This window comes from Psittacula echo (assembly GCF_963264785.1).
Source record: "Psittacula echo genome assembly, chromosome: 12".
Lineage (NCBI taxonomy): Eukaryota > Metazoa > Chordata > Aves > Psittaciformes > Psittacidae > Psittacula > Psittacula echo.
Genome location: NC_137747.1, coordinates 6,991,315 through 7,004,840, shown reverse-complemented (window position 1 = coordinate 7,004,840; position 13,526 = coordinate 6,991,315). Strand labels below are relative to the sequence as shown.

The following is a 13,526-nucleotide window of genomic DNA, read 5'->3' as shown; positions in this document are numbered from 1 at the left end:
ACCAGTAACCCCATCCAGGCTCTGGCCTCTGCCACATCTTCCAGGTTTGGGCTTGTAGCCACAGTATTGGGCCCAAGGAATGGATGGGCTTGAAGGGGGAAGCAAAAGCATCGATCACTTTTGAAAGCTTTGAGGAAAAGTGAAGATAAGAAGACCCAAAGCACTTTACACAGTGGTTGTGAAATGGTTCATCTGGGTTTTTCCTGTGTTCTCCGCTTCAGACCGGGCTTTGCAGATGTGAGTCTATGATTCTACGTCTGGAGCTGCTGTGCGTGACCCAGTACGCCCCAAACTGCTGCTGGCTGCTGCTTCTGGCCATGCTGTGCGTATCCAGGAGGCCTCATGTGCCCCTGAGAGTGGGATTTATTGCCCATGCACTGAGCAGCACCTGCTCGCCTGCTCTATCCGATCCTTCCAGGAAATCCCAAGCAGGAATACGGCAGCGCTGGTAACGCTATCCACACTCACGCTCCACAGGGATATTTAGCAGCGGTTAGGAAGAGATGAACTGCTTTGTTTTTACATGGTGCTATTTAATAAGTCAACACCAAAGGTAATAAATCTGTCCTGTGTAAAATTAGAGAGTGGTTTACTATATAAACTACTCCTGTGTGCTCCAGGGCCAGGAGCAGAGCAACACATAGCTCCTGGCCAGCACCGCCTGCTCGTACCTTTTTGAAAGAGGGCCAGACAAGGGCCTCTCTTGCTGTTTGTCCACGTGTAGTTGCCACTGTTAACAACAATGTGGAATTGACTTTTGTATATTAAATGTTACTGTGTGGCTTTGTGACACCTTGGAGGACTGTCACGGGGACTTAAATCCTTCACCAAAGAAACATGGGATGTGGCTGGGTCCGGCTTTGCTCTCCTGTTTTCCACATGTGCCTCCCAGAGCTGGAGAAGTGGGATCAGTGTCTTGAGGGAGAGAATACAAGAGAAATGTGCAAGTTTGCCACCATGTGCTGCTTCCATAGGTAGGTAGATGGATGGATGGACAGAGAACGTGCTGGTCCTCTCTTGCCCCGCTGGTTCTGGTTTTACTCCTCAAATCTTCAAACTCTGACACAGGGCAGTAACTCAGTGTTAGATTTACGTGGGATTTTGGTGCTGGATAAAGCTGCCCACTACCCAAACACACAAAAAGGGATGAAGTGGGTGGGAGATGGAGCAAATGCCCTCATCTCCATCTTCCTCTGCTGGCTCCAGGACTTGCTCCATCCTTCTAGACACTGGGGCAGCCCCAAGTGATTGTTACTAGGGACGTACACCAAACACACTAACACAGCAGCAGCTGGATGGAGGGATGTTACTATCTTCAGAGATAGTTGGTTGCTTATTGAAATACTGTCACAATTTCCTGGCTGAAAACTCATTTCATGTAAGCCCAGGCAAAGGTTGAGTTGTACCTGGCGTGGTTTTATAGGGGTGAGAGCAAGGGATCTGCTTGACTGGAGACCAGTGTGTGTGTGTTAGATCTGGTGCTTCACCTCCTTCCTCCATAGAGAAGGGAAAAAATTTGCCTAAGGGACTGGGAGCATAGAGGTTTTTATTCATCTGACTGATAATAGGAGCTAAATAAAGACTTTGGAAAAAACCCGGCCGTTTTTCTTGCAATATTAGTTGGGCAGAACTGCACTGGAGCTAAACATGGACTGAAAAGTCTGGCTTTTGTGCCAGCTCTATTTTTAGAGGTTACTGCTCCATCTCTGTATCTCTCTGAGATTTCTCAGCACATGCACTGGAAGCAGCAATCTGCCTTGATGTTTTCCTTCAGGATCTGATATTCCGCAAGATAAGGATGTGGGATGGAGCGACAGGGGCCTGGCCAGATGTGACACAAATCCCTGTGAGTACCAGGATATGGCTCCTGTTCCAGGATGGGGTTCACTGCGGTCACAGACTCCTGCATATTTTCAGTGCTCCATGTAGGAATGGTCATGGAGGGCAGTGGGTGTGCATGTTGGCTGCCTTCTTTGTGTCCCAAAATTGCAGTCACGACTGGAATAAAACAGCAGCAGTCTAACAGTGTGCAGCAGGGCTAGCAATGGTTTTGGGTATGGAGCTCAGGAATCATGTTTGGCTTTGAGTGCAGGGTAGGAATATCCAAACTGGGCTTCAGCTGAAATACTGTAGTTGACCCAGCACTATCCAGTAAGCAGCCAGATGTTGTTGTTCTTTCCTGTGAAAAGCAGCAATAAATACTTGGCGTGCTCCCCTGGTCTTGGATATTTAACCCTGCCACTGGGGTTGGGACTGGCCTTTCAGCTCCCAGCAAGCATGGACACAGTTCTCCCCAGTGCCCAATGTGTGGATGTGTCTCCCATGACTTCAGATGTCCTGAAACCAGCTATGCCGTCTTCCAGCTTGAGAGGGCTCGTGCAGGTCAGGAGCCTGTGCATACCCGACCCCGCCACTCCCCTGTCCCAGAGTGCACACAGCAACCAGCAGCACTGGTTCTTTTCTTGGCTGCTGTTTGCGCTTTGTAAAGCCCTGAGCCCCATGCTTGGTTTTGCTTCAAGTCTCAGTGTGCAAAAGCTGACTCCCCCAGGCACTGGTTTGGCCGGATCATAACCTATGTTCTCCAGAGGCAGGGGATTTCTGAGAGCTTATTAAAGTGCGAGGAGTTTGGCCTGGAGGACATTTCAGAAGGAACATTTTATTTCCAGCACGAAACTGGACAGTGAGGACCCCCCAGAAACTCCAGGGATTCACTGACTATGAACTTGGAGCTGGTTTTGCAAAAGGATAAATGCAGAAGATAGGGAAATGCCTCGCATTGCTAGTGTTGTGCTTGTGGTTGGTTGTTCAGGGCAGAGGCTCTCCCGGTGCCTGGGACCAGAATGTGTGCAGGTATATGGGAGCTGCGGTGAATTTTGTCTACCTAAAAGCTGTGCCAGATTCCAGCAGCAGCATTCGTTTATTCCCTGTAGAATAAAGCTGGAGGAGGATTTACAGTGGAGGGAAGGCGTAACTTAACTTCACTGGTTGGTGTCAGCCCTGTTTCCGTGCTAAGAGGCAGACGTTGAGCTGTGAGAACTGGTCCTGCAGAGGAAGCAGCTGCTTGAGCTGAAGCCTCTTGGGCTTCACTAACAAGTAACAGCTCTGCAGAGGGGGTAAACAGGCAGAAAATGCTGCTCCTCCAAAAAAGCTTCGTTTCATGTTCCTTGACAACATGGAGCTTGCAGAGGGGAGGTAAGGCAGCATTTAGGTCTGGTTTTTCTCAGTCTGCTTGCAAGTCTTTTGACAGCAGGGAACTGTGTTGGGTGACCACTTTGGTATCTTAATGCTGGATGGCAGCAGTCCTTACCAGTGCAAACCCTGATAGTAGTGACAAATCCCATCCTCCTGCCCATCCACAGCTGGAGAACGGCCTCTGACCTGCTGTGCTTCAGGATCGTGCAGAGTTCACTCCATCCTGAGCAAATGTCTGGAGTCCCTTTGGTCTACCCCTAGGTGTAAGTTCAGGTGCCAGCCTGTGGTGGGAACCAAAGCAGCCAGAGGAGCATCCAGCAGGAGCCTGAGGAAGTTTTTGTCTGTGTGTCCTGCTGAGGAGGAGAAAGAGCTGGTGCCGGTCCACAGGGATGAGTGCACTTGTCCTCTCGCTCCATACCCACACAACAGCCCTCAGACTCCCTCAGCTGAATGATCATAACAAGATGTGTGTTATGGATGAGTTGGTAGATTTAAATGTCTCTTCCTTATCTCTTTTTCCCTTTAACAAGTCCTCCATGGATTGTCGGGGCTGTGTTGGAGGCTTGTTATTATTAATGCTCGTCCTCTGGCTCAGCGCTGTGTGTGGCTGGGGCAGAGCTGAGCTTCAGGCTGCTGTTCTGGCTCCTCTGCAGATGGCCATGGCAGGGGCAGGAGAGCTGAGACAGGCAGGGAGCCATCCTTTTCCTGCCCTTGTACAAGTGTCCCTGTGGATACCTGTTAGTCTTTGGGGGGATGTATGCTCATACAGCACCAGCTTTGTATGAGGAGAGACTCCTGACCTATAAATCTCTGCTTTTCAGCTGCTAAACTCCCTTTTGGGTTATTTTTGACGTTAGGAATTTTCTCTGATAACAGAACTTTATTTGCCTTTAAATATCACTTTGTGACAGGATGATGGAGTGGGGATTCTTGGAGCGAGCCTGTGCCAGCCGGGGAAGGGAAATTCTGCTGCGGCTTTTGTTTCCTTCCCGCACTGACATTTAGCTCTTTAAAGAGTACGTTTATTTTATGCTTGGCAGGGGGGTGTGTGCACACATCAGTGTCCAGACAGATGGGAGCAGCCCAAGCAAGTGCTGCTCTCCCTTCCCTGTGGCACCTGGGGAAGGAGAGCTGCTATGTGGAGAGCCTTAAGAACATGAAATAGAAGTAAGGATGTTGTGGTATTGTATGCAAGGTGCAGTGGGAACCTCTTACCCCAAGAACAACCCAGAAGCCAAGGCTCACAGGACAGCTTCATACCCACAGTGCTATGTATTGTAGTGCTGCCTGCTCGGGTCAAGGCTAAATCTAAGGTGTCTCCCAGCACAGCCTCCTGAGCACAGCCCATAGCCACAAAGTCTGTGTTTTGTTTGCATTCTGGTGGGAACTGAGCTCCCTAATCTGGCTCTGCAGCAGCCATGTCATACTACGATCCTTTTAGATACGGAGGATTTTGCTCTGCAGGCTGCTTGTGAGCAGCAGCATCTGCAAAGTGCCAGCTCATGTATTCAGCTTGGATCCCTCTAAGCTCTCCCTGGTTTTCACAATGCTTTGAGCAGCCAACTAACTCTGTGTTCCTTTCTTCCAGCTCTTCCACGTAGCATATGTCCTGATCAAATTTGCCAATTCCCCTCGTCCTGACCTCTGGGTGCTGGAGAGATCTACTGACTTTGGCCTTACCTACGAGCCCTGGCAGTATTTCGCCTGTAAGTATGCCAGTGTTCCAAGGGAGCTGCAGCCTCATGCCAGGTAGTGGAGCCGTGGTGAAGGCAGCCCTTTGTGCATGTATGAGGCTGGGTTTGGAGTTTTTTAAAGAATACTCGTTGGTGCACACCCAAATGTATGTGGATGCCAAAGCTGGCACAGTTGGACTTTGCTTGTCTAGATCTGAAACATGAGATTTCTTATCATCTTATCATCTCCTCCCTGCTGTCTTCTGTCTGCCTGTCCTCTACTGCATCCAGACGGATGTATTTCAGCTTCTCCAGAAGCAGACCAGCTTCCAAGTAACAGAAAAGTCTGGATGCAGAAAATAGTCCCTTTGTGTTTATCAGCACTGGAGATCGGATACAGCCTGTGCGGGGCAGGGAACTGCTCTCCTGCCACTGTGCTAGGTGGGATCAGATGCAGCGGCTGCAGACAGTGGCTACAGAGATCCAGTCTGTGCCTTTGACTTCTCTGATTCAAACCTGATCCCTTTGTAGAAACAGCTGCTTCTACAAACCCCTTTTCCCGAAGGGTCTGTGGGGTAGCCAGATGTGGAGGAACTTGTTAACCACCAGTTCCTCCCTAAAGCAGCCTCAGTAATTGGGAGAAGATGTGAGTTAAGATCTACAGCCAGAGCTTAAAACCTGGCAAGGACGGACCTCAGAGCACTCACAGGCCTTGCTGTGGGTTGCCCCTAAAGGCTCGTATTTCTGGCTTACCTGTCAGCCTGTGCTTTAGGTTTGCTGGCCTTTTTTTGTGCAGGAAGGAGCATCTTGGGGTCTGTTACACTCATGTTATTGCATGATCTGGAGCTGAGCAGGGAGCTCTTGCAGTGGCCATGCTGCAATGGCTGGAGTCCCCTTCCCTCCTGCAACATCAGTTCCCGTTACCATCCCCCTTGAGAAGTGACGTGCAGTGATCCAGCCCAGTGGAAAATTCCCATGGAAATAAAGAAATAAAGAAATAAAGAAATAAAGAAATAAAGAAATAAAGAAATGGCTGCTCCAAAACCTGCCAGATTCGCTAGCACAAGTCCTTTGCAGAGGTTTATTTTTGGCCTAAGGAGTTCTGTAGGTGGTCTAATAAAAACACTGCTCAGTTCAGTAATAAGAGCTGTTAGAAACTGAAGTGTCCTCTAGAGACACCAGTGACCGTGCCCTGGATGACACCATCCCCTTGGGCTCAGCGCTGCCCCTCGAGCCCTGCTCATCACGGGGGGTGTTGGGTTCCCCAGGCTGCCCTGTGATCCCCAGCCAGGCTGCTGAAGTGTTTTTGGGCTTATCCCTGTGGGGGCAGGGACTGACTCATGGAAAGCATCTGTTGGTGCAGCTGAAGGGCTCTGGAGGGACCATGGCAATGCACATCCTCCATGCATCACGGCAGGAAGCTCTGTGCTTTCCTTGGCCACCAAAGGAGAAGCAGGAACGCTGGGGAGAGCACCACGGGTGGTGGTGGTGTTTATCCGCATGAAGGATTCCCCACACAGCGCTTCAGATGGGGACAGGACATGAAAGATGCTCAGTCCCAGCTGCCCATCCAGGCCCACAGAGCCCCAGCTCATCGTGTTGTGCAGGATCAGCCCACTTTGTCTCCCTTTGCTGGGCAGTGCCACCGTGGAGGGGCAGGCAGCCATAGCACAGTGAGGCTCTGCCCTTTCCTCTGCCTAGGGTAGGCTTCTGCAGTTTGTTGTTCCCTTAAAGCATTGCTGTGGTTTAAGGCTGATGGGTTGCTCTGGTTTAGCTCAAAGAGCCCCTGATCTCTGGCTCACGTGGTTGTGCAGGTTGCGGTAACTGGAGGAGTTCTTTGGTTTTCCTGAGTAGCTGCTCTTGCTGAGCATCCTGTCTCCATGCCGAGCCACAAAATGATGGAAATCCATCATCTTGAGCCAGTGGTGACAGGCTCCTCACCTGGGGCTTCAGAATAAATTGCCTTTAAAAAAGCATCTGGTGAAGCTAAAGCTTGGTGGCCAGGGACCTGACGTTAAATGTTTCCACACCATCTTCCTGTGGATTCAACCAAGCTCCTGCTGTTGCCAAAACAGTGTTTCATGGAGTGAGGCCGCATTGCTGGAGATGAAGCAACAGAGAGAGGTGAAGGCAGGGGAAGCAGTAGCTCAATGTGCTCCCCCCTTCCTGTTCCTCCTGACTGGCTTAGCCTACCAGTGCAGCACGTGGAGCGATGGGCATGCCTTCTGGAGGCACATTGCAACAGATCTGGCGGATTATTCCCGTGAATTAGGTTGATGTTTCCCCACCAGCTCCCTGTGAGCTGCGCAGTGCTGGCAGGAGCAGCAGGTTCTGTTGGCTGCCTTCTCTTTCTCTTCCCTCGGGAGCATTGCACTGCTGAGAGCTCCTGGCACAGGTGAAATGGGATTAGGAAGGAGCAGCCTTTGCCCCAGCCTCTTCCCTGGGGGAACAGTCCCTGAGAGTGGCACTGTGCAGGTTTTTGCATGGGTAGATCTGGGTGCTCACCACCCTGCACAATCAGGTCCTGAGCTGCCCCAGCCTGTTCACTTGGCTGTGCCAGCACAGGGATGTCAGACATCCTTGGGGACCAGCGTGCTGGACTTGCAGGAGGAGCCGTGCAAGGAAGCCAGGACATTCCTACAGCAGCAAGGAGAGCCTTGGCATGCAGTGTTCCAAAGCAGGTTGCAGGGCCAGCAGTGTGACTGCCTTTAGCCAGCCTTGCATTGCCACTTAGTGGCAGTAGCCCTAGATTGCTGTCACCAAAGGATGGTTATGGGTGGCCTTGGCATTTCTGTGGTGACTATGCCTTGTGGTTGCTCCCACTGTGTGGTTCTGTGCTGGTCACTCCTTCGGACCTTGAGGAGCCATGTGAACATGATGGTATGAGCTCCTCCATCAGCAGAGCTCCAGCAGCACAGAGCCCTTCCTCAGTTCAGCACAAGCAGTGTGGAAAAATCAATACAGGGCTCTGAATTGTTCCTTTTCTCTCATCTCTGGTGGATGAACAGCTTCCAAGAGGGACTGCATTGAGAAGTTTGGACTGCAAACAGTGGATCGTATCACCAGGGATGACCACGCCATCTGCACCACGGAATACTCCCGGATTGTGCCTTTAGAAAACGGGGAGGTGAGAGCTGCACGTTTCCATCCCCTGGGGTCTCCAGGGTTTCTCAGTGACTGGAGGTGCCCTTATTGACTTTTGAATGCCACTTAAACTGCTCAGTTAAACCAGATGAGGCTGGCAGGGAACCGGTTCAGTTGTCTTGAAGGGAGGTAAGGATTGGGATCAGCTGAGGGAGGGATTAATTCCCTCCACCTCATAGGATTGCACAGATTTGTTTCCACAGAGTCACAGAATGGTTTGGGTTGAAAAGGATCTTAAATATCATCTGGTTCCCACCCCCTGCCATGGGCAGGAACACTTCCACTAGACCAGGTTGCTCCAAGCCCCATCCAGTGTGGCTTTTCCCCTCCTTGCATTCACAGATTGTTGTCTCTCTGGTGAACGGGCGCCCAGGAGCCATGAACTTCTCCTACTCGCCTCTCCTGCGGAATTTCACCAAAGCCACCAACATCAGACTGCGCTTCCTGCAGACCAACACGCTGCTCGGGCACCTCATGGGCAAAGCTTTAAGGGACCCTACGGTGACTAGGAGGGTAAGGCAGACCTTGATACCTCTTGCTAATGAGACGGAAGTGTTTGAGGGCTGTGTGTGCTACCTCTGAGGAGAAGACATCCCTGGATGCTGCCCATGGGGACTTTCTCTCTCTGTACTTGTGCTCCCCGAATGTCTGCAGCGATGTCACTGCTGCTGTGGCTGGAGCTGGATGCTGCTTGGGAAGAGCTGTGCTTAGCACCAACAATGTGACACTGGGAAGTGCCTCCTGGCATCACTAGTGACTTTCTGGCTATGCTGGAAGGCCTGATTTATAGCTAATGGGCTCTGTTAGCAGTGATGGGTCTTACAATAGCTAGATATTGCAGCCTGCAAGGTCCAGCTTGTCACTGTAAGGGAAATATTCCAACACATCATTTTGCTGCTGAGTTTAGGGCAGTCATGAAGCTTATTCATGAAGATACTAATGTCCAACTTCTCTTGTGTTCTCCAGTATTACTACAGCATCAAAGATATCAGCATTGGAGGGCGCTGTGTCTGCCACGGCCATGCAGACGTCTGTGATGCCAAAGATCCCAATGACCCTTACAGGTACATTTTCCAATGTTCTTTGTAAAAGTGTTTGAATTGTGCTAAGAGTGAAAGATTCCAGTGGGAGTTGTGTCCTGGCCTGAGCTCATAGTTGTGTGAGCACTGTTGTTCCTAGCTCTGCCCTGAGAGGGGATCCGAAATTGGTCCAGCTAAAGTAGCGGAAATTAAGTGTTTTGTTTAAACAGGCTATTTTTCAGCCAGATCAGCTCCCTGGTCTGGTTTCCCTGCTCACTTTGCCATCCCCATGGGAGCAGTGCTGGAATGGGAGGATGGGTGCACAGGGACAATACTGTTGTTGAACAGCTTTCTCATCAAAGCCCAGCACTGGTTTCTGAATTTGCCCAGAGAAGTCTCTTGCTTCCTTCATGGCTTAAGCACTGGGGCAACGCTTTCATAGACAGATGCTCTCCCAAGAAACCAGAGACTCTACTGCCCATTTCTACTCATAAGAACCATAAATTGGTTATATTACATAGCTAAACAACTACTCTTTGCAAAAGAACAAGAGCATGCAAAGCAGTTACTTTTTGGCTCATGAGACTCTTCCCATCTGCCTTGGCAACTTGAAATGCCAAAGAGCTGCTTCAAACCATGAAAGTTTTCTTCTTAGCCATCTGTTTGCAGCCTGAATATTGCCTTTATGAAAGGGATGGATAGATTGAGCTGGACGAAGGAAGCTTATATTTCTTTCTCATCAGGATCATGTAGAGCTTTTGGATCTTCTAAAATAAAATTCCACTGAGTCCCAGCCAAGGTTAAAGGTGCTAAGCACTAAAACAAAGATGCATTGGTAAGCAATCCTGCCTTAGCAAGCCAAACTCTGACAAAGGGAAGTTCATAAATATTTGAATGCACAGTTCCTTGGTTTTGTTTTACCTTTTGGTGCTGCTGGATGCAGTATCGGTGTCCTAGGGCAAAAGCACTTCATGGTGCTGAGTGATTCTTTAACATCTTGGTGTACTGTTGGCTTGGGGTTTTCCAGGAAGGGAGGGAGAATTGAAGGAGTTGTGTTGGGAATCTTTGTTCAGTGCCACTTCTCCTGACAACTCTCTGCCTCCCCAAATTCTCCTCCTCCACTCTCATCGGGATGCATTTGGCATCTTCACCCTTGGCCACAAACCATGCTCTAATGTTGCAGCACATGTTCATAAGCAGCTGTTGCATTTCACACAGAGCAGATCGTGCTTGCCAGGAAGAGAAAACATTTCCTACTTGGGTGCTTTGTACAGTCAGCACAGAACATCTGTAAAGCCCTTTGGGATACATCAGGACAAAGCTGCTGGGTAAACAGAACTTCTCTTGGCATTGCTGTACCCTGTTAGCAAGCCCGGGAGCACGGAGAAGTCAGCAGAAATGCAATACTTTCAGTTGAGAAAATGAGTAATTGGTGAAATGCTGCCATTCTCCAAGGCTTCAGCAGCAGCTGTGTGCAGCCTTCCCAATGAAGTAGGCACTGCTGGGCAGTCATCCCTCCCCTCCTGCCCTCAGGTAGCCCAGAGCCAGCATGGTGATACCTGCCATAACACTGCATGGCAAGAGGCACTGCAGAGGCAGTTTGGGCTCAGATGCACTGTCCCTTCTTATCATGGGTCCCAGCTGTCAGAAATGCCATCTCTTCAGAAACCTGTGCAACCCATCTGAGTAGGAGTGTGCTGTGTCCCTCTGCACACATCCTGCCTCCTCAGATGCTGATGTGTGACAGCAATAGGGCAAGGAAATGCCAATAGAGGAATGTGAATTGGCCCGGCACTATTGAAAGTCCCAGTTATGCCTCAGCCTGCCTGGGAGGTCTCTGCCTCTCATTTTAACTTCTCTCTTCTGCACACGCCTGTGTTTCTTGTGCCTGTTGCCCAAAAAGGCAGAATGAGCACTTTGATAGAGGTGAGGTGAGCTATAAATCTTGGCAAAGGCTTTAGGACATGATGGAGCATGTTCGTGAGCGGACTTCCTGGCCATAAATGATAATGTTTACCCAGCTTTGGAAAGCTTCTCTGAAGTGCCAAGTTACGGAGGCTGCACATCCAGCTGTGTTAAGCTGATCCCTGCATGTGTATGTGCATGGGTCTCACTGTGTGGGCAGGTACAGCCTCCTCAAGGGGCTTTGCATTTGTTGCAACTGTCTCTCTTCACCCCAGAATCCAATGAGCTGCATTAAGGGACATTGTCCTGGCTAAAGGTGAACACCAGAGGATCAGGCATAAGCCTTTCTCCTGGCAAACCCCATGAGCAGTGAGAAAAGCATCAGCAGGGACCTGGCGTGTTGCAGTGAGCCCGGACAGGAACCATGAGTTAACATGTGGCTGATGTGAGCTCAGGGAAGCCCTGCAAATGCTCTGCTTCTGCCTCATAAGAGCGGCTCTCTCTCTGGGTTCATTGCCCCATCACGGGTACCACAAGTGAGGAGACAACTGCAAAGTCCTGCTGGTACTTCTGTACCTGATGCTAAAGATAACCAGCAAGACAACAGCAGCCTGACTGATCAGAAGCAGATCTGCAGGAGGAGATCAAGGATGCTTTCCCATAGCTGAATCCTGAATCTTGCCCATTAAGGAAGGGAAATCACTATGTGTACCGGTAGATGTGTGAATCCCTTTTGCAGGTGATTTTCCCTCAGTACAGCGAGAAGCAGTCAGGGGAAAGGGCTGTTTTTTCTTGGTTGTGCTACTCAGGTGTCCTGGTTAAAAGCAGATGCAGTGCTTGTGTGCTGCTCGCAGTCTGACTCAGCTGCTTGCTGGAGACTGTTCTTAGCCTCTGTTACTGAGCATCAATTCCAGTGGGAAGATTGTGGTTTTACTTTTTATGGCAGGATGACCAGGAAATATGTGCTATGTGAACACAGCCGCTCCCTCTTCTTCCTTGTATATATTCAATCAATGAAACATGTAAATATTGTGGCTTATGCACATTGGTGCATAATTCACTCGCAGCACAGACTCAGCACAAGGTGCTGTAAAGTTGCTGTGATAGATGGGCTCTCCGAGAGGTCGTTGCTAACTCTGGACAGCAGAGACTAAATAAACAGCTCCTCCTCCATCTGAAATGTGCATCTTTACTCATTGAGTGCCATCTTTTTGCATTCTGGGAACTGAACCAGTGCTTTCAAACATCTTGAACATTAAAGAGCTGGGATGTGTGGTTGGAGCCACGTCCTCCAGCCAGGGAGATTAACACTGCTCAGCAGGTTTATATGTTGCCTGACTCAGTGACCATCTTTCTCCACACATATGTATATGGCTGAAGCAAACATGCTGAGTGTTGCCCCAGAATTTCAGATCATCCCATATTTCATTTTAATGAGTTCACTTCTCCCATGTTCACTGCACATACCCTTGCAGGTCCCGCATCTTAAAAACACGCGTAGGTGGAAAGCACTCAGCTCACTGCAGCCTTGGTGGAGCGTGTCTGCGCTCCTGCATCTCACCCAGAATGACTGCTCCATTTGTTCCTAATGTTTTAAGAAATTACATTTATTTTTAAACACGGCTTTTGAATGGAAAAGCATTGAAGGAGGGAGAGATGGGAGTGGCAGCCCAGCCCTGAGGGGAAATGAGTAATAACAGATAAAAGCTGGAACATGCTGTATTATCCATAAGTTTAATACAACAGAAAGCGTTTGTGTTGGATGGGAATCGCCTTCTGCTAAGTGGAAGTTTTGGAGGTGATGTCACTGAAGTTAATGAATCACCGTTGCGGTCGAGCAGGGACAAGATCCATCAGTCCAGGGCTGAGATTTCTTGTCTGGTGCCTCCGGAGCCGCCTGTTTACCCAGCACAGCCCAGCCTGTGCCGGCTGGACAGAGCAAGAGGTGCATTGCACAGGGAGCGTGGGGCCAGCATCTGCTAAAGGGCTTAATTCAAGTTTCATGGCCTTCCTCTCTCAAGCACAGGTATTCCTGGAGGAGCAGATGGGACCCATGTGGCCCCATTCCTCTCCAGCTCTGGGCTACCATTTATTCCTTTCTCGCTACCCCCGCACAGTGGTGGAGACATCTTTGCGCACCATGCTACTCCCTCTCAAGTTATTCACTTCAGCTCAGGCTGCTACATCCAGCCATTTCACGTGTTATTGTCTGGCTAGGCAGTGGCACACTGATTTTAATCTATTCTTTGTCTCCCTGTGAAGAAAATAAGAGCGATGCTGGAGAAGGAAGGGAGAGAATGGCACTGGAGGAGCAAGTTTGGCTTAGAAAAGATACAAATCAGCAATTCAAACGTTACAAAAAGCCTTAGAAGCCTCTTTTTAGACTGTTTGGATTAACAAACATCCCTCATTTGATCCCTGTCATGGCCATGGGCTCAGCTGTACCATGTTCCTCTCCCTTGCAGGCTGCAGTGCGACTGCCAGCACAACACCTGCGGTGGGTCCTGCGATCGCTGCTGCCCCGGCTTCAACCAGTTCCCATGGAAGCCTGCCACTGCCGACAGCGCGAATGAATGCCAGCGTGAGTTGGAGT

At 49.9% G+C, this 13,526-nt stretch overlaps 1 protein-coding gene across 1 annotated transcript in view; it reads left to right on the top strand.

The window, feature by feature from the left end:
• Positions 1 to 13,526, top strand: part of LAMA5 (laminin subunit alpha 5) — a gene marked incomplete at both ends in the record, with an annotated part of 82,103 nt that overhangs the window by 29,563 nt on the left and 39,014 nt on the right. The window contains 5 exons of the mRNA XM_080627585.1: positions 4,781 to 4,898; positions 7,874 to 7,992; positions 8,352 to 8,522; positions 8,976 to 9,073; positions 13,399 to 13,514. Coding sequence (XP_080483711.1) covers positions 4,781 to 4,898; positions 7,874 to 7,992; positions 8,352 to 8,522; positions 8,976 to 9,073; positions 13,399 to 13,514 — 622 coding nt within the window. The remainder of the gene's footprint in view (positions 1 to 4,780; positions 4,899 to 7,873; positions 7,993 to 8,351; positions 8,523 to 8,975; positions 9,074 to 13,398; positions 13,515 to 13,526) is intronic.